General features: G+C 50.6%; 1 protein-coding gene across 1 annotated transcript; it reads right to left on the bottom strand.

Moving 5' to 3' along the window:
* Window positions 1–14,638: 14,638 nt before the first annotated feature.
* Window positions 14,639–18,875, bottom strand: LOC125527247 (chaperone protein dnaJ 10-like). Its single transcript, XM_048691792.2, has 10 exons — window positions 18,537–18,875; window positions 18,326–18,448; window positions 18,157–18,216; window positions 17,543–17,625; window positions 16,856–17,018; window positions 16,624–16,753; window positions 16,227–16,385; window positions 15,978–16,150; window positions 15,766–15,846; window positions 14,639–14,936 (listed from the first exon to the last, which is right to left on the bottom strand). Exons 2-10 carry the CDS (start codon window positions 18,410–18,412, stop codon window positions 14,853–14,855), a joined length of 1,020 nt encoding a protein of 339 aa, XP_048547749.1. The 5' UTR covers window positions 18,413–18,448; window positions 18,537–18,875; the 3' UTR covers window positions 14,639–14,852.
* Between the last annotated feature and the right edge of the window lie 559 nt (window positions 18,876–19,434).

The raw sequence follows: 19,434 nt of genomic DNA on the forward strand, positions 1-19,434 counted from the left end.
CCGTGCCATGGTGACGGTGTGTGTCGAGCCGAGGGGGAGGGCTCTAAGGAAGATGTAGTCTCCGTCGGGACCATGGTATGCGCCCGGTCGATGTGAGAGTTTCCAGGGTTGTGCTGCGTGTGTGCGTGTGTACCTCCATGTATTTGTGTTTGAGTAGTTGAGTTGAATAGAAGCCAACATACAGGCCGTTCGGCGGCCGGGGCGTTCGTCGCCGGAAAATTCTGTTCATCTTCTTCTACCTTCATCCGGCGTTTGTCTCCGGAGGGCGGTTCGGCGTATGTCGCCGGAGGGTTTGTCCCAACATTACGCCCTCCCCCGGCGACGAACGCTGGGGCCTTTTTCTCTCTAGTATTCAATTCGGCTCGTTCGTCGATCCTCGGTTCCAACATTTGGTATCATGAGCTGGTTCATCTTGGGCGTCATTCTCCTTGCCAGAGGCGTGCCGGCGGTGGCGGCGTTCGTCGGTGACTGCGCGATGGAGCTCAGGGCTGTGTGTAGGCCTACGAAGGTGCGCGACGCTGTGCCTATCATGGCGGACTTGGGGGCGACACGCGGCGAGTCCTAGCGTGGTCGTGGCACACGGCTTCGACGTTGCCGCGACGCGGCAACCACGGTGGCATGGCGAGGAGGCCGTGAAGGACCTGCGTGGAGGCGCGGAGTCGTGGCACGGTGCGGCGGCGTGGAGGCCACGATGGCCATGGCGAGGCGACCATGGTGGCGACGCCGACGGGAGCTGCAGCGTCAACGACCACGATGAACGGCGAGCAGACGACACGTTGAAGCGGGAGCGAGACACGCGGCGGCATCGGGCGGACGAGACGGCGATGACGAGCCGGCGGCCATGTCATGGCTTAGGGGGTGAGTGTTGGTAATAAGCCATGCATGTGACGGTGGCGACCAGCTTGAAGGCAACCAGGTCAAGTCTGTAGCGTGTGTGTGCACTCGAGTCCGGCACGTAGGGCAGAGCCGGTGGTGCCGGCCAAGTCTGCTAGATGCATGCACGTAGTTAGTTGGAGCGCATCTCATGCTCGACCAGGTTGTTGCCGTTGAGGGATGATGCGCATGTGCTATATGTACGTGCATGCATGTAGGAGTCAGCAGGAAGTTAGCTGGTTAGTGGCCGGTGGGCGTGCGTGCGTGGTGGCCGGGTTAGTGGTGTGCGTGCGTCTGTGCTAGCCCGGGTATAAAACCCCGTCCTGTCTACTGATGGAGTTGCGCTGGTCAGTTGCCGCACCATGGTGACGGTATGTGCCGAGCCGAGGGGGAGGGGCCTAAGGAAGATGTAGTCTCCGCCGGGACCGTGGTATGCACCCGGTCGATGTGAGAGTTTTCCGGGGTTGTGCTGCGTGTATGCGTGTGTGCGTGTGTACCTCCATGTATTTGCGTTTGAGTAGTTGAGTTGAATAGAAGCCAACATACAGGCCGTTCGACGGCCGGGGCGTTCGTCGCCGGAAAATTCTGTTCATCTTCTTCTACCTTCATCCGGCGTTTGTCTTCGGAGGGCGGTTCGGCGTATGTCGCCAGAGGGTTTGTCCCAACATTACGCCCTCCCCCGGCGACGAACACCGGGGCCTTTTTCTCTCTAGTATTCAATTTGGCTCGTTCGTCGATCCTCGGTTCCAACATTTGATATCATGAGCTGGTTCATCTTGGGCGTCATTCTCCTTGCCGGAGACGTGCCGGCGGTGGCGGCGTTCGTCGGTAGCTGCACGATGGAGTTCGGGGCCGTGTGTAGGCCTACGAAGGTGCGCGGCGCTGCGCCTATCATGGCGGACTTGGGGGCGACGCGCGGCGAGTCCTAGCGTGGTGGTGGCACACGGCTTCAACGTCGAGCGACGCGGCAACCGCGGCGGCATGGCGTGGAGGCCGTGGAGAACCTGCGTGGAGGCGCGGAGGCCGCGGAGGCGTGGCACGGTGCGGCAGCGTGGAGGCCACGATGGCCATGGCGAGGCGGCCGTGGCGGCGGCGCCAATGGGAGCTGCAGCGTCAACGACCACGATGAACAACGAGCAGACGACACGTCGAAGCGGGCGCGAAGACACGCTGCGGCATCGGACGGACAAGACGACGATGACGAGCAGGCGGCCATGTCATGTCTTAGGGGGTGAGTATTGGCAATAAGCCATGCATGTGATGATGGCGACCGGTTTGAAGGCAACTAGGTCAAGTCTGTAGCGTGTGTGTGCACTCGAGTCCGACACGTAGGGCATAGCCGGTGGCAAGTGTGCCGGCCAAGTCTGCTAGATGCATGCAGGTAGTTAGTTGGAGCGCATCTCATGCTCGATCAGGTCGTTGCCGTTGAGGTATGATGTGCATCTGCTATATGTACGTGCATGCATGTAGGAGTCAGCAGGAAGTTAGCTGGTTAGTGGCCGGTGGGCGAGCGTGCGTGGTGGCCGGGTTAGTGGTGCGCGTGCATCTGTGCTAGCCCGGGTATAAAACCCCGTCATGTCTACTGATAGAGTTGCGCCGGTCAGTTGACGTGCCATGGTGATGGTATGTGCCGAGCCGAGGGAGAGGGGCCTAAGGAAGATGTAGTCTCCGTTGGGACCGTGGTATGCGCCCGGTCGATGTGAGAGTTCTTTCGGGGTTGTGCTGCTTGTGTGCGTGTGTACCTCCATGTATCTATGTTTGAGTAGTTGAGTTGAATAGAAGCCAACATACAGGTCGTTCGGCGCCCGGGGCGTTCGTCGCCGGAAAATTCTGTTCATCTTCTTCTACCTTCATCCGGCGTTTATCTCTGGAGGGCGGTTCGGCGTATGTCGCCGGAGGGTTTGTCCCAACATTATGTCCTCCCCCGAGGACGAACGCCGGGGCCTTTTTCTCTCTAGTATTTAATTCGGCTCGTTCGTCGATCCTCGGTTCCAACATAGTATAGCTGTATCAGATGATGGGGCTTCAATTTGAATTTTTGAATAAGTTGGCTGGAGCACAAATTCAATACAACATAACATATAATTATTTATTTTGTGAGATGCAAGTACACATGATTTCCCGAGCTCAAAGCCTTCCACACCGGTAATGGACAAACGATCCAGCAACGATGCACATGATCAATCCCAATGCAAATTGACATCGTCGCTTTCTACTGCAGCTGCATACGATGATCATGATCGAACGCCCCTGCCTTGAACAGTAGAAAGCTCTCTGCCTTTTCTTTCTCTGTCCGAGATCCGAGTTGCCGCTGGATCGAGCTCGTGCTACCCCTCCAAGGCTCCAAACTCAAACGCGAACGAGCGACGCTCGATTGGCCGATTGCACTACACGGTCGCAACTCGCAAGCGAGCCACCGTACCTGTGCATGTCGTCTCGGCCCTAATATCCGCCGTCTTCTTTCCTCGGCCCTATTTTCCAACCTCCAACTAATTCCTTGATTAATTAATGTCCAGAGTTACTCTTTGGGCTGCTCCCACCCAGCTCCCACTCCCCAGCTAGGATTTCCCGCCGCCGCCGCCGCTTGCCACCCAGCGCAGGCCTTCCCTCCCCGCCCCCATCCCCTCCTCCCCGTCCCACCGCCTCCGCCGTCTTCCCGGGAGGCGGCCGGGGCGGCGCACCGCTCACCTCCCTCTCGTCTGTCCTCCTCCGCCCTCCCCCCCCCTCCCCCCCCGCCGCCGGCGGTCGCCCCCGAGTCCGGCCGAGTGGTGTCGGCAGCGACGGGCCGTCCCTTACCCGCGCACTCTCCTCCTTCCGGGGTGGGGGGAGGCGGCGGTGGTGCTCGGCTGGTGGCGGCACGGCGTCCTGGTGGCGGAGGCCGGCGGCACTCGCCGCGGTGGTGCCGCCTCTTGGCGGCGGGGCGCTCCGGTGGTGCTAGATGGCCGGTGGCGCATCCCCGACCCAGATCTGGGCCCGTAGGGCCCCATCTGGGTCCTTACGGGTCGGCTCTGGCGCGACTGCGACGCTCTCTGTATGGAAAGGGTGGGGAGCGGTTTGGACTGGGGCAGCGACGTCGACGGCGTGCCAGCTGCTGCGCAGAGGCGGGAGCTGTCCGGGCCTCTGAGGGCCCGGCCGGGCTTGTGGGGCCACGGGCCCGGTAGGCTCCTGCTTTGGCGTCCGGTCGGCTACCGTCATGGATGGTGGAGGTGGGGCCCTCCCGTATGCTGATGGTGTTGCTGCCCTAGTTCCGGCTCCTCTTCTTCGTTGTGCAGTCCATCTTCGCGGTGCCGTGGTGAGACAGCGCGGGAAGCTTCGTGTCCGTGTTGGCGCAGGGTGATGGTCGGTTTGGTGGCGAGTCTCAGAGTGCCTGAGGTGGAGGATGGGATCAGGAGAAATCTCTGTTGGCTTGGCCGACACCGACGCGGTGGCGCCTGAGGGTGCCATCGGTCCTTCCTGGAGGGCGTCGGGGCTACCTTTCCTCTATCCTCGCCGTGTACCGGGGGAAACCCTTAGCAGCAGCGTCGCCATCGTCGCGTCCCTTCTTGGAGGTGTAGATTGGTACTGGCGCTTCGGAGTCTCGGAGCTTGGTGGGCGATCTCCGATGGACGCAGCGATCACGAGGCTTCGTCGTTTTTGTCGATCCACCATTATCGGCATTTGTTTCTTTTCTTTTTTTTCTTTTTCTTTTTCTTTCTTTTGGGCGTGCTTGTACTGTTTCCGTCCCAACACCTATCGTTGGCTGTATCGAATGGTTGCTTTGAAATACAAAACGGGGGAAACCCTTTTTCTCAATTAATGTCCAGAGTTCTAGACCATGCATGATCTCGACGGGACTAGAGTTCATTCAGTAGCCGTCGTGTTCGTGTATCATCTCCTGATTGATCCTAGGCGACGTTGACGACGATCATATCTCACCCACACCTAGCGTGCCACTGCCCACTCAAGTCAATGAGACGTACGCTTGCACGGCCCTGATCGACCACCGTGTGAATATCCAGACTCTCTTCGTCTTTGTCCATCAAGATGGAACTGATTGATCGATGGATCGATCGACGCACGCACGCACTAGCGAGCAGCATGTATGGTCATGCATGCAGGATGGAGAGCCAGGCGTACGGATGATTTGATTCCTTCTGCGCGACACACGACAAGAATACGGCGGCTGGCTACATTTTTCCACCGGGAACTGTTCGCGATGAGGCCATGTCGCCTCTCATATTCAGCTTTTACGTGACATGTAGCAGTTGTTTCTCTTGTATTACGATACCTCACAACTGACGCGCCAGATCGCCCATGCCGTTGGCGTCCATGTGTCGCTGGCCACAGGTTTTCGTCGGAGAATTTAAGGCGCAGGCCAGGCATCGATCTGAGGAGACGTGCTTGTCGCGTGGGCAAAAGATTTGCATGTACTTTTCTTCGGTACTATCTCCGTACTTAAAAGAGTGTATTTTCAATTTTGTTAGAGCATCAAACTATCTTAAAATTTGATCAAATTTGTGTAAAAATATATCAATGTTTGTGAAATCAAATAGGTATATAATAAAAATATATTTTATCATGAATCAAATGCTACTAATTTGATAGCATAAATGCTGATGTATTATTGTATAAACAAGATATGAAAGTTTGGAGCTTCTTGTTTTCCTTGACGGAAGTGATATAGGACCGGGACAGAAGGCGATGGATAATACTCTCGCTGGCCTGCGCATAGATCTGAGTCGGCTGCCGTGGTGGAGCAACACCAAAGATGTCTGGTGGGGAGGTTGGCAGGTGACTCCGACTGTGGTCGGGCCACTAGTCGCCAGCACAGGGGGTGTCGGTCGTGGATGTGATCCGCTCCTCCTCCTCCCTCTTTCCTTGGTTGAGTGCGTGTTGACTCAGATCTGGCGATGTTCAGGGCAGAATGGCCATTGGCGGCTCTGTCAGTTGGGAGTTGTAGGTTGGGCCAAAGTCGATGCCTTTGGATGATCTCATGGTTGTCTAAATGCAGGTCAGCATCCCTGACGGAGGGAGACGTGTTATTCATTGTCGGAGTGTGTGGCTCGGGTGCGGGATGGCAACCATGGCCACGCAGGTCGCATGGTGGCTGGTGTTTGGAGTAGCGTGGCGGTGGTGCAGCAGGTGATCTGGCGGCTGGCGGTACCTTGGTCTGGAGGAGGTAAGGGAGCGTGAGGTGCATAACTTGCCCGGTTTTGGTCTGGCCGGCAGCGGTGGCGCCTGCGGGCATCGTACCTTCTAGAATCCTCCATCTAGGTCGCTCCTTACTTTCCGTGTTGTTCGGGGTGAAAACTTGATCCTTTGGATCAGGCAATGGCGGCACTTCAGTGACGTGCCCTTCTTAAAAGCACTGCCTAGAAGTCCATGCTATGTCGGTGTCAGGCTTCACCTCTCCGCGGTGGCTAATTCACGGTAGAGGTCTATGTCAGCTTGGTTCTTAATTCTCCGTCTGTGTACTATACTTACTGGTTGGCTGAGTGGTGTTGCATTTGTATCTTTGCCTTGAGTGTGTGTTGTGTGGTGGTGTCTTGTTATTTGCGGTTGCTTCTTACTTGTATGTTGGCCGTTGTATTATATACAAAATGATGTGAAAGCCTTTTTCAATACTTGTACGACATTATGACAAAATGGGCCAACGTTCAACAATGCTATTGCCAGTTGCTACTTGGCCCATAGGCCGAAAGGGCAAGCCTATATGAGGTTATCCACAAACTGCGCCCACTAAACTAAGTGTAAAAGAAAAATACTCAAAAGAAAGTGTAAAAGAAGCGGAAAAAGAACACTGCACGAACAAAGGGAGAAATTACAGTCCTTGTAGCTGTTCAGTCTTGAGTGAGTGTTGGAAATGATAGATGAAGCAACCAACCAGATGTGACTGTTCAGTCTTGAGTAAGTGTTTTTTTTCGAACCAGGCTGTACCCCTTTCCATTGCAAATAAACGGAAAACACTAGTTCCAAAGACAACAGGAGAAGGGAAAGAGGAGAGCGAGTTCGGGCATTATCAGGAAACCCACCACACTCGCTCGCCATCGAAACGAGTGCCGTGGGGCGAGAACCTAATAACACCAAATCACAGTTCGAGCAATAGCTACATCCTATTACAAAAGCCCATCCAGCCAGGCGAGAGGGATGAAATCATTCTCCAAAACCAGCTACATGGAGACCAAAACAGCATCAGCTATCCAAAGGAGCGTCCCACCACCGGAAGAAGGAAAGAAGCGTTCTGACATCTTCTATTCGCTCTCGATCGGTCGGTGCATCGCGTTGCACATCTTCATCAGATTCATTGTACCTGCCCTGATCATCTCTGCGCCTCCCTGCAGCTCCTTGGCTCTTCCTTTGCTTTGAAGACCTGTCCAATAAATGAGAAAGGAACACATGGACAAAACAATATCGAAAGGTGTTTTGATATTTTTTTTCTCAAAGGTAGCTCGATTACGAGCAAGCCATATAGCCCAACACGCGGCAGCCAGGCCTACGGTATAGTATTTCTCTCCACCAGGGAGGAAAGTGTTGCACCAAGCATAGTATTGCCAGTAGTTATTTGGACACCTGTCTGTACCCAATGCCATCCCAATACAGCGCCACACCACTTTAGCAACAGGGCAAGTAAAAATAAGTGTTGGGATGTTTCAATATTATTACAAAAGGAGCAACTAGGGTTACCAGGCCATCTTCTCCTTTTCATGACCTATCTAGTAAGGACAGCGTCCTGGGACATTTGCCACATAAATATTTTGATTTTGAGGGAAATTTTAGCTCTCCATATCCATCTATAATGACACCCACTAAGGGGTCTTTCTAGCCATTTGTACATGGCTTTGGTTGAGAACTTCCCATTGCTCGCAAGCCCCCAGGTCACCTTATCATCTTCTTGGGTCAACGGAATGCTTGCAATGGTATCTTTGATATCTTTCCACTGGTCCAGCATTTCAGAGGAAAGTCTCCTACAAAAAAACGTTTGTACATCGACATGGCCAAGTTTATCCACAGTACAGTCTTGATTGTTGCAAATATCAAACATCAGGGGATATTGCTCGCAAGCCCCCAGGTCACCTTATCATCTTCTTGGGTCAACGGAATGCTTGCAATGGTATCTTTGATATCTTTCCACCGGTCCAGCATTTCAGAGGAAAGTCTCCTACGAAAAAACGTTTGTACATCGACATGGCCAAGTTTATCCACAGTACAGTCTTGATTGTTGCAAATATCAAACATCAGGGGATATTGTTCTTGAAACGGGCTCCGATCTCCAATGGGATCTTTCCAGATCCTAGTGAGGTTCCCGGATTTGGTATTGATTTTCCTACCGGCCATATACAATTTTTTGACTTTAAGAAGCGATTTCCAACAGGGGGAGTCTGGAAACCTGGGTTCAACCGAGGCCACTGTTTTGTTTTACAGGTACCGTGCTCGCACGATATCCTGCCATAACCCTTTTTGAGTGATTGTTGGAAATGATAGATGAAGAAACCAACCAGATATCATCTTCTTCTTGGGTCAACGGAATGCTTGCAATGGTATCTTTGATATCTTTCCACTGGTCCAGCATTTCAGAGGAAAGTCTCCTACGAAAAAACGTTTGTACATCGACATGGCCAAGTTTATCCACAGTACAGTCTTGATTGTTGCAAATATCAAACATCAGGGGATATTGTTCTTGAAACGGGCTCCGATCTCCAATGGGATCTTTCCAGATCCTAGTGAGGTTCCCGGATTTGGTATTGATTTTCCTACCGGCCATATACAATTTTTTGACTTTAAGAAGCAATTTCCAACAGGGGGAGTCTGGAAACCTGGTTCAACTGAGGCCACTGTTTTGTTTTACAGGTACCGTGCTCGCACTGTTGGGGAACGTAGCATAAATTCAAAATTTTCTACGCATCACCAAGATCAATCTATGGAGTAATCTAGCAACGAGGGGAAGGAGAGTGCATCTACATACCCTTGTAGATCTCTAAGCGGAAGCGTTCAAGTGAACGGGGTTGATGGAGTCGTACTCGTCGTGATCCAAATCACCGATGATCCTAGTGCCGAACGGACGGCACCTCCGTGTTCGACACACGTACAGCCCGGTGACGTCTCCTACGCCTTGATCCAGCAAGGGGAGAAGGAGAGGTTGGGGAAGACTCCATCCAGCAGCAGCACGACGGCGTGGTGGTGGTGGAGGAGCGTGGTACTCCAGCAGGGCTTCGCCAAGCACCGCAAGAGACGAGGAGGGAGAGGGGTAGGGCTGCGCCAAGAAGGAGATGTTCTCGTGTGTATGGCAGCCCAAAACCCCCACTATATATAGGGGAAAGGGAGGGGCTGCGCCCTGCCTAGGTTTCCACCCCTAGGGGTGGCGGCCAGCCCTAGATCCCATCTAGGGGGCGGCCAAGGGGGGAGAGAGGGGGGGCGCACCACTAGGTGGGCCTTAGGCCCATCTGAGCCTAGGGTTTCCCCCTTTTCCCTTCTCTCTTCGCCTTGGGCCCTGGTGGGGGGGCGCACCAGCCCACCTGGGGCTGGTCCCCCTCACACTTGGCCCACGCAGCCCTCTGGGGCAGGTAGCCCCACCTGGTGGACCCCCGGGACCCTCCCGGTGGTCCCGGTACGTTACCGATAGCACCCGAAACTTTTCCGATGACCAAAACAGGACTTCCCATATATAAATCTTTACCTCCGGACCATTCCGGAACTCCTCGTGATGTCCGGGATCTCATCTGGGACTCCGAACAACATTCGGTAACCACGTATATCTATTCCCTATAACCCTAGCGTCATCGAACCTTAAGTGTGCAGACCCTACGGGTTCGGGAACCATGCAGACATGACCGAGACAACTCTCCAGTCAACAACCAACAGTGGGATCTGTATACCCATGTTGGCTCCCACATGTTCCACGATGATCTCATCGGATGAACCACAATGTCAAGGATTTAATCAATCCCGTATACAATTCCCTTTGTCTAGCGGTACGATACTTGCCCGAGATTCGATCGTCGGTATCCCGATACCTTGTTCAATCTCGTTACCGGCAAGTCTCTTTACTCGTTCCGTAACACATCATCCCGTGATCAACTCCTTGATCACATTGTGCACATTATGATGATGTCCTACCGAGTGGGCCCAGAGATACCTCTCCGTTTACACGGAGTGACAAATCCCAGTCTCGATTCGTGCCAACCCAACAGACACTTTCGGAGATACCTGTAGTGTACCTTTATAGCCACCCAGTTACATTGTGACGTTTGGCACACCCAAAGCACTCCTACGGTATCCGGGAGTTGCACAATCTCATGGTCTAAGGAAATGATACTTGACATTAGAAAAGCTTTAGCATACGAACTACACGATCTTTGTGCTAGGCTTAGGATTGGGTCTTGTCCATCACATCATTCTCCTAATGATGTGATCCCGTTATCAATGACATCCAATGTCCATGGTCAGGAAACCGTAACCATCTATTGATCAACGAGCTAGTCAACTAGAGGCTTACTAGGGACATGGTGTTGTCTATGTATCCACACATGTATCTGAGTTTCCTATCAATACAATTCTAGCATGGATAATAAACGATTATCATGAACAAGGAAATATAATAATAACCAATTTATTATTGCCTCTAGGGCATATTTCCAACACGCACGATATCCTGCCATAACCCTTTTTGAGTGATTGTTGGAAATGATAGATGAAGAAACCAACCAGATGGATAAAAACCAAAAGTTTAGGACATCTCCAACGGCAACCCACGAATTTCCTTCCGCATCCGTCTACAGACAGAGGACCAGACCATGGACACGGATGCGGGAGGCAGCGATCCAACGCTAGCCGCATACATTCGGCCAACAATTCAAACCAACCTCACGAAATTCGACCAAACCAGACAGAATTCATTCAAGTTTGGATATAGTTTACATAAAAAGGTTGATATTTCGACCGTTTAACTAAAAACTAGAGAAAAAACTAAACTCTATACTAGACAACCACCTCGTATGCATGGCCGCCCTTCCTTGCCGCACCACTGTCTCCGTCAGTGCCATCGTTGTCGCTGTCGTCCCTCCAATGGCGGTACGAACCCGGAGGGCCGCGGCAGCCTTGTCAGGCAGCTGCCTGCCGCTCGCAGAGGAGCCGCTCCACCTCCTGATGCCCCATGCAAAGTGTCGTCGCAGCCAGTACCGACATGGCCTTCGGAGCCCTGGCGACGGCCTTGCCGCAGCCGACGTTGGCGCAAGAGTCGCTAAGCGGCCACTCCTTGTCGATCTTGTCGATCGCTGTCAAGGCGGAGGTGATGCATGGCAGCCGTCTCCATGGTGGCCACGGAGCGGTCGAGCGCCCATGCGGCGGCGAGGTCTGGGTCATTGCGGACCCAGTCTGGCACCACGTCACTCTTGGCGAATGCAGAGCCACGACTAGCATTGCGCTGGTCGTACCACTCCTGCTGCCAAGCCTTGCGCTCCGCCTGAGACACGGCGACCCTCAAACCCAAGGGACCGCCGAGGTAGTGGAGGAGGCGGCCCCACGCGCTTCTTGATCGTGGGCGGCAGCTCCTGTTGGGGAACGTAGCATGCAATTTCAAAAAAATTCCTACGATCACGCAAGATCTATCTAGGAGATGCATAGCAACGAGAGGGGGAGAGTGTGTCCACGTACCCTCGTAGACCAAAAGCGGAAGCATTAGGTTAACGCGTTTGATGTAGTCGAACGTCTTCGCCATCCAACCGATCAAATACCGAACGTACGGCACCTCCGAGTTCAGCACACGTTCAGCTCGATGACGTCCCTCGAACTCTTGATCCAGCAAAGTGTCGAGGGAGAGTTTCGTCAGCACGACGGCGTGGTGACGGTGACGGTGATGTGATCCGCGCAGGGCTTCGCCTAAGCACTACGTGAATATGGCCGGAGGAGTAATCCATGGAGGAAGACGCCGCACACGGCATGGAACAATTGGTGTGTCTCCAAGGGGTGCCCTGCCCCACGTATATAAAGAAGGGAGAGGGAGGAGGCCGGCCAGGGGGCGCGCCATAAGGGGGGAGTCCTACTAGGACTCCTAGTCCTAGTAGGATTCGCCCCTCCCCCCCCCCCCTCTTATTCCTTCTCATGGAGGGGGGAAAGGGGGGAGGAGAGGGAGGAGGAGAAGGAAAGGGGGGGCGCCCCTCCCCTAGTCCAATTCGGACTCCCGTGGGAGGTGCGCGTGGCCACCCCTTGTGGGCTGCCTCCTCTCTCCCCTATGGCCCATAGTGGCCCATCTTTCCGCAGGGGGGGGGGGGTCCGGTAACCTCCCGGTACTCCGAAAAATACCCAAAATAATCCGGAACCATTCTGGTGTCCGAATACTATCGTGCAATATATCAATCTTTACCTCTCGACCATTTCGAGACTCCTCGTCATGTCCGTGTTCTCATACGGGACTCCAAACAACATTGGGACACCAAATCACATAACTCATATAATACAAAATCGCCATCGAACGTTTAAGCGTGCGGACCCTACGGGTTCGAGAACTATGTAGACATGACCAAGACACCTCTCCGATCAATAACCAATAGCGGAACCTGGATGCTCATATTTGTTCCTACATATTCTATGAAGATCTTTATCGGTCAAACCGTAATGACAACATACGTTATTCCCTTTGTCATCGCTATGTTACTTGCCCGAGATTCAATCGTCGGTATCTTCATACCTAGTTCAATCTCGTTACCGGCAAGTCTCTTTACTCGTTCCATAATGCATCATCCCGCAACTAACTCATTAGTCACATTGCTTGCAAGGCTTATCATGATGTGCATTACCGAGAGGGCCCAGAGTACCTCTCCGATACTCGGAGTGACAAATCCTAATCTCGATCTATGACAACCCAACAAACACCTTCGGAGATACCTGTAGAGCATCTTTATAATCACATAGTTATGTTGTGACGTTTGATAGCACACAAGGTGTTCCTCCGGTATCCGAGAGTTGTATAATCTCATAGTCAAAAGGAATATGTATAAGTCATGAAGAAGCATTAGCAATAAAACTGAACGATCATAAAATGCTAAGCTAACAGATGGGTCTTGTCCATCACATCATTCTTCTAATGATGTGATTCCGTTTATCAAATGACAACACATGTCTATGGTTAGGAAACTTAACCATCTTTGATTAATGAGCTAGTCTAGTAGAGGCTTACTAGGGACACGGTGTTTTGTCTATGTATCCACACATGTATCAAGTTTCCGGTTAATACAATCCTAGCATGAATAATAAACATTTATCATGATATAAGGAAATATAAAGTAACAACTTTATTATTGCCTCTAGGGCATATTTCTTTCAGCTCCTCCTTGACGACAAGGCGATGGCCGCACGGCGGTGACAACGACGCGTCGTTGAGATTGTACCGGCTGCGTGGCGGGGACGCAGGTTCCTCCTTTATGTGGCTGGGTCGAAGAGTGGGAGGGAGGGGCTCGGGCACGGAGACAGGAGAGGGAGAGGGAGGGAGCCGGTGCTCGGGGAGGGGGATGGTGCATCTCTGTGCAACTTCGGCGCACGGTTTAAATAGCCGTGGCGAGGCCAAGGAGAAGGGCCGGTCAGTCGCTTCAATGCGGCGCAGCGGCCGGAATTGGTTCCTCTGGAATCTGCGTGCACATTGAAGCGGTCGAGAGGTCGCATCGATTATCGCCGCCCTCCATCCCTCCCCAGTCACATCGCGGCATCAACGCCGGCCTCTGCGTGCTCTAGGCCGGCATGAATACAGCGCGGTAAGCGGTGCGTGCATCGGAAGAAAAGCGCGGGAGGGACAGATGACGGGTTTTTGGTGGGCCAGGACGGTCAGAAGCAGGTTTGGGATCAGTCCGGACTCTCGCAAACCTCCTACATGTTTGTCTCTGGTTTGTGAGAAAAATCATATCTGGACCATCCCACGAACCAATACAGGACCATGTTAGATGGCTTTCGCAGTCCAGGCAGTTGCAAAAGGTTTACGGTCCGCATGGAGATGCCCTTAGTAGCTCCTCAAGTTGCTGATTTTGGTTTTGCTACACCAAAAGGTTCAGCCTATCCTCGGCCACTGCCTTCTTTGTATGAAAAATCCCTCTCACGCGTACAACTTTGTGTACTCATGTTTGGTGTTGCGTAAGCGTAAGTACGGCACCTCCCAGCTGGTACATCTCTGCCACTGCCCTGGCCTGTGGTGGCAACATACCTCAGTATGAGACTTGATCGTAGAGATTCCACAAAACCAGCCGTGCTTTTTACTACTGCTCTGGGCAGGTCCTGATCGCCCAAGAAACAAAAACGCTTGTGAGGATGTGTTTGGGTAAGGTAGAATCTTCAGTGCCAAAGCAGAGTGTGATGCCAAATTGCATCGTCGCAGGCTTGTGCAAGTGCTGTTTGGAACCTGTTGCTCACTTTTACTTCTGAAAATCACATTGTATCTCCTCTTAGTGCTTTTTTTTCGATGAGAGGGGCCACATGGCCCCCATTTTCATTAAGAAAATGGAGTCTTTTACAAGCAAGGTGCAGTACACTTTTTACATCCCTGGCACTAAACCACATCAAGATGCTACGACACACAAGTAACCCAACCAGCACTACCATACTTTATCTCCTCTTAGTGCTTCTAAAGCTGTAAAAATCTGGTACGTTGTCTGAACCTTCTACTACTGCCTTTCTTTCTGGATTGATTGTAACAAAATAGGTTGAGTATAAGAGCCATCCAACAGATCACCTATGGGCCAATACAAGCAAAAGTCTAGCTGAGAGTGGAGCAATCCTCTCAAAAAGGAAAAAGGAAATGTTAATGTGATACACTGGCTAAGCAACAGCCCACAAGAAAGAATGCCGGGTCAATAACAGAGATGCTTCGTGTCTCAGCATTCACCCTTTTTACAGAAAACAAGGAAACCCATACATACAGGGTGCGTCCAGAGCAAACCTGCTGTGTCAAAATAATACAAGCAGACAATAATGCACAGAGATCCGAATAATTCACAAATTGTTAAAAATGTTATCAGTCTTCAGTGCGACGATGTCGTTCCATCCTCTTTCATCGGAGACTCCACACGTAGGCTGTTCTCACGATGGTACAGAGATTCCGCGCCCTGGTTTTACAAGCAAGAGTTATGAATACCAAGTAGCTCGTCATGTTGTCTGCTACTACCTCTGTTTTTAAATATAAGACGTTTTGGCAGTTTAAAATGATCTGCCAAAACGTCTTACATTTAGGAACAGAGGGTGTATTTTTCAAGTATTGGATTGGATCCATGCCTAGAAGAAGAATATAGGAAGTCTGCAGGGAGGGGGGAAACTAAAGGTAGAAGGCGATTCTTCTATGAAGTTTGGTACTTGAACTAAATCGCTGAATTGTGTTGTAATTTTTTATGGCTACTCGTATCATTGTTGTCTGGTGAGGAAAGGTTGTTCGTCATATTTTTTTTCATGTTTGATTAGGATACTGGGAACGGTCAAAATCATGCCTATGGAAAGTTGGTGACTCTATGATGATTCCCTAAACCTCAAAATATACTAGAATGGTAAATAAAGCAAATCATGACTATCCCACAAAGCATACTTCCAAGCATTGGTTGATATTTGAGAGGGTTATTACAAAAGCAAAAAACTATGAGATCCATTTCCATGTACTAGACAATAGTTTCCACTCTGAATTTCAAATGTCATGATTCAAGAATCAAATGTAAATCTTGATAGAACCCACTATAGTACATGTACAAAAGTAACCAAGGGTCAACACATTGAGCTCATTCACTCGGTTTGTCTGCTATGATGCACCCTATGTCTTCCTCATTAACTGTTCAGCATGCTAGATGAAGCAAACAAATTCGCTAATAAAATATGAACAACTGAAAGTTTGTAGACCTCCTATATATCCTTACTAACTATTCAACACGATGTAGACTAAAATACACTTACTTGGAATATCGTTCCAAGCTTTTTCAACGCTTTTCCTCGCAACTTCAGAACATCTTTTGAGACAGTGCTATCTTTAAGAACCTGAACACCAAAGAGATCAAGAAAGCATGAGGGGGGGAAAATCCAGACATCTCTTTCTACGTTAGATAAGCTTAAAAAGATAAGCTTTCACAAAATAATTGTGACAAAAATATGGAAAAAGCCAAACTTACTGCTTGGCATACTCGGGAAAGAGTTGACTCGATATCGACCACATTAATTTTCCATAGAGAATTAAGCATGGCTTCTTTTTTCTCCTCAAAACTCTTCATAAGCTGCTCTTCCTTGTCGGCACCCTCCTCCACCTTTTTCATTCCTTCTTGTAGCTGCATCAGAGCAATAGCACCTGTAACGAGCAATAGTTGTATCAGAGCAACATACTAATACATTCAACAAATAACTAAACAATGGCTTAGAATTACCTGAAGCAGCATGAACTTGTGATTTAATGGTATGACCCTTGTCTCTTACCCACTCAGCTATGAATGGTACACCCATATACAATTTACTCTTTCCAAGTTCTCTTGCCGCTTGCCTTACATAAATATATCCAACAGTGTGAAGCATAGCCTCACCAAAAGCTGAAAAATGGTTGCAAGCAAGTCAACAACTTGAGAAGGCTAACTGAAAAATGGTTCTACCAACTACCAAAGATTCCTCGTACAATAAAGGGTTTTATGTCCCTTGACTATGGATTTTTTTTCTATGATGATAAAAGTGGAACTGATTTCTTGAGGGGAAAATATGTAAATGAAGCATCTACAGGAAACAAAATGGACCACAATAAAAGGCCCACTATTGCAAGTTCACATGATATACCTGCTTCTGATAAACGCTTGGCTTCTGCATTCGCCCAGTGCACAAAATCATCCTTTCTACCATCCACATATGGCTGAAGTCGATCCTTTAGGCTCTGAGTAAGCTTTTTCTCTCTTTCAGTTTGCAACTCCTGTGTCAGAGGAAAGTTATTTGGGCTTAATTTCTGCATCGGCGTGGCACAACCTAAGCTGAATGATAATGTCAGCACACTCAATCAAAAAGAATAACATACTTTTATCTTCTCTTGAACCTTTGCTCTGGCATCTTGACTGCTTAAACCTTCATCAACCTCCACTGAAGCGATGGATGCCAGAGCAAGCTGACCAACATAATCTTCAAAATAGTCGCTTCCGAAAAGCATCCCAAATACAGCAGCAGGATCAACCATGTTATCCCTAAATGCCACATTAATTAACTGAGTAAGAAGAGAATCCACAGCACATTAGCATGATGAAGCAAATTGGCAAGTTATTTCTGCGTAAAGCTATAAGTAGAGTCTAGAGATTAGCTACTTGTGTTGTTCCTGTTTTCTAAATCGGGCATCTTGTTCTGATATAGCTACTTAGTCATCATATATTATCTATCTATCCATAAATTTGAGAAGCCATCTTAAATCAACTCCCAATTTCACCGTCCTCAGTTACTCCCAAGCCTTTTTCTCAGTGTAATCCTCTTGTTCTCTCACCATAAACAAACCACAACATAACACTGTTCTATGCTCACAGTCAGATAGTTCAGTCTAAACAATCCATAAATTCAAGAGGCCATCTTAAATCAACTCCCGTTTTCACCGTCCGCAGATACCCCCAAGCCTTCCTCTCATCATTCTAGACTTTTAGGGGCAGCTATGTTTTACCATTTTAAGAAAAATACCAGTTACTTACTACAACTCTAGAACTCAAAGAAATCCATGACTTACTGGGAAAGACCCTCCTTTCCATGCTTATCATAAGCCTCCTTCTTCGCTGGATCGCTTAGGACTTGGTAGGCCTCTCCGAGATCCTGTTAAGAGCAAGCTTCTCAATGATTATACAAGTGGACATTATCATGTAAAGAGGCACTTGACGCCATAGAGACGCTTACAGTTAATAGATTCAACATGTAAATCGAAGAGCACACAAGCACTACTCAGCATGGAACACCCCTATCATGAAATGAGCGTGCGTGCTCGGAGTGAAACATGTATTCCAAATGTGCTCGCACTGAGCATCTGTTTAGTTGGTAATTGATCATCAGACTATATACCTGGTTACTTTGGCTAAACTAACTTCACTTCCTTGGGATAAAAAATTAGACTATGGCTAACAAAAAATTTAGCTCCAATTGAAAGACAGTGGGGAGCCTTTCCCCTCTGTCCAGAGTTCCTAAAAAAAATTAGCTCCAATCTACACTCAAACCATGGGATTAACTACATACACGCATCTAAAATATTATATTCACATGACCACGCAATTTCGCTTGTTCCACAATAAACTGACAGAACATCGCAGGGGTGATTGGGTGAAGACCGAAGAGAAGGCGGCGAAAATGCACCTGGAATTTGCGCGCCGCGTCGGGGTTGCCGGGATTCTTGTCCGGGTGCACCAGCCTGGCCTGAAACGCATACAAACCCGCCGATTCAGATTCAGATTCAGCAGGGGAGATGAGCCTAGTATTGATATAAGACGCTGGAGACAAGTGGTGCAAAGGAATCATGAATCACCTGGACGTAGTAGGCCTTCTTGATGTCGGAGGGGGAGGCGTCGACGCTGACCCCCAAGGTTTCGTAGTAGGCGGTCTCCTTCACCATGGCCGCCGCAACCGGATCTCGCCCACCCGCCCGCGGCTACAGACACCACGGGAACAGCGAATGCTATGACAAAATCGAGAGCCGAGGCAAGAAACCTGAGCCAGATAGTGGGAGAGATGCGCACCACGGCCTGTCGGTCGGTTCGAGAAGCTTCTGGAAGGTCCCCGGGCAAGAAGAAGAAGAAGACGACGAGGAAGAGGGGAGGAAGATTTGGGGGAAATTTCTGTAGCCGGGATCCGCGAATATCTCAGCTGGGGGAGTCGGGTGGTGGTGGGAGGGAGAGTCGTTGGTGGTGCACCGGTGATGCGGTGGGGTCAACGTGGGCGGGCGGGCCCACCAGTCAGCCAGGCCACGTCACGGCAGCGAGGCGCCAAAGCGTGATGCGCTGGCAGGCAGGCAGGCTGGCGTGTCCTCCTCGGCCGGCCGTGAGCCCGTGACTGTCCGCGGCGGACGGCGGGACGCCGATGGGCTCGGCAATGGACAGTGGACACGAGGTTCGCTTCTGCGACAGCAATGCATGCACCTTGGATTTTATAGTAGGGCTGTAGGAGCATGGACGGCATATCTCACGCGGGGTGACGACGCGTGCGAGGTGGCATTGCTTAGGCCAACTCCACCGCAAGACCCTATCTTGTCCGCCGGACATACGTTGGAGCAAAACACGGCCCAACGCTAGACCCCAAACGGACAAAGTTGTCCGCAGATGTCCGTTTTGGTCCGGCCTGACCCCAAATATGAAGCAAAGTTGGGCGAGAAATGCGTCTACGCGGGCACGAACGGACGCTCTCGCTGGTTGCTCTCGTCCGCTTTGTCCGCTCGCTGGCCCACAAATCAGTGACCGCACATCCCGCTCGCCATACTGGCCGCCGCCGCACGCCGCCGTCCCTCCGCCTCCCCGTTGAACTTGTGAACATTTTTTGAAACTATTGAAAAAACAAAAACATTATTTTTTTTATTTGTAAAAAATAATTAAAACAGAAACATTTTTTGAAAATTGTCAAAGATTTGAACAAAGACATTCA

This window comes from Triticum urartu, chromosome 1A (assembly GCF_056163025.1).
Source record: "Triticum urartu cultivar PI428250 chromosome 1A, HENAU_Tu73, whole genome shotgun sequence".
Taxonomy (NCBI): domain Eukaryota; kingdom Viridiplantae; phylum Streptophyta; class Magnoliopsida; order Poales; family Poaceae; genus Triticum; species Triticum urartu.

Coding starts and splice junctions, on each gene's coding strand:
- LOC125527247 (XM_048691792.2), bottom strand. CDS start 18,412: ATGGTGAAGGAGACCGCCTACTACGAAACCTTGGGGGTCAGCGTCGAC. Junction 17,626..18,156: donor ACGCGGCGCGCAAATTCCAG/GTGCATTTTCGC, acceptor TGCTCTTAACAG/GATCTCGGAGAGGCCTACCA. Junction 16,151..16,226: donor ACAAGTTCATGCTGCTTCAG/GTAATTCTAAGC, acceptor TGCTCGTTACAG/GTGCTATTGCTCTGATGCAG.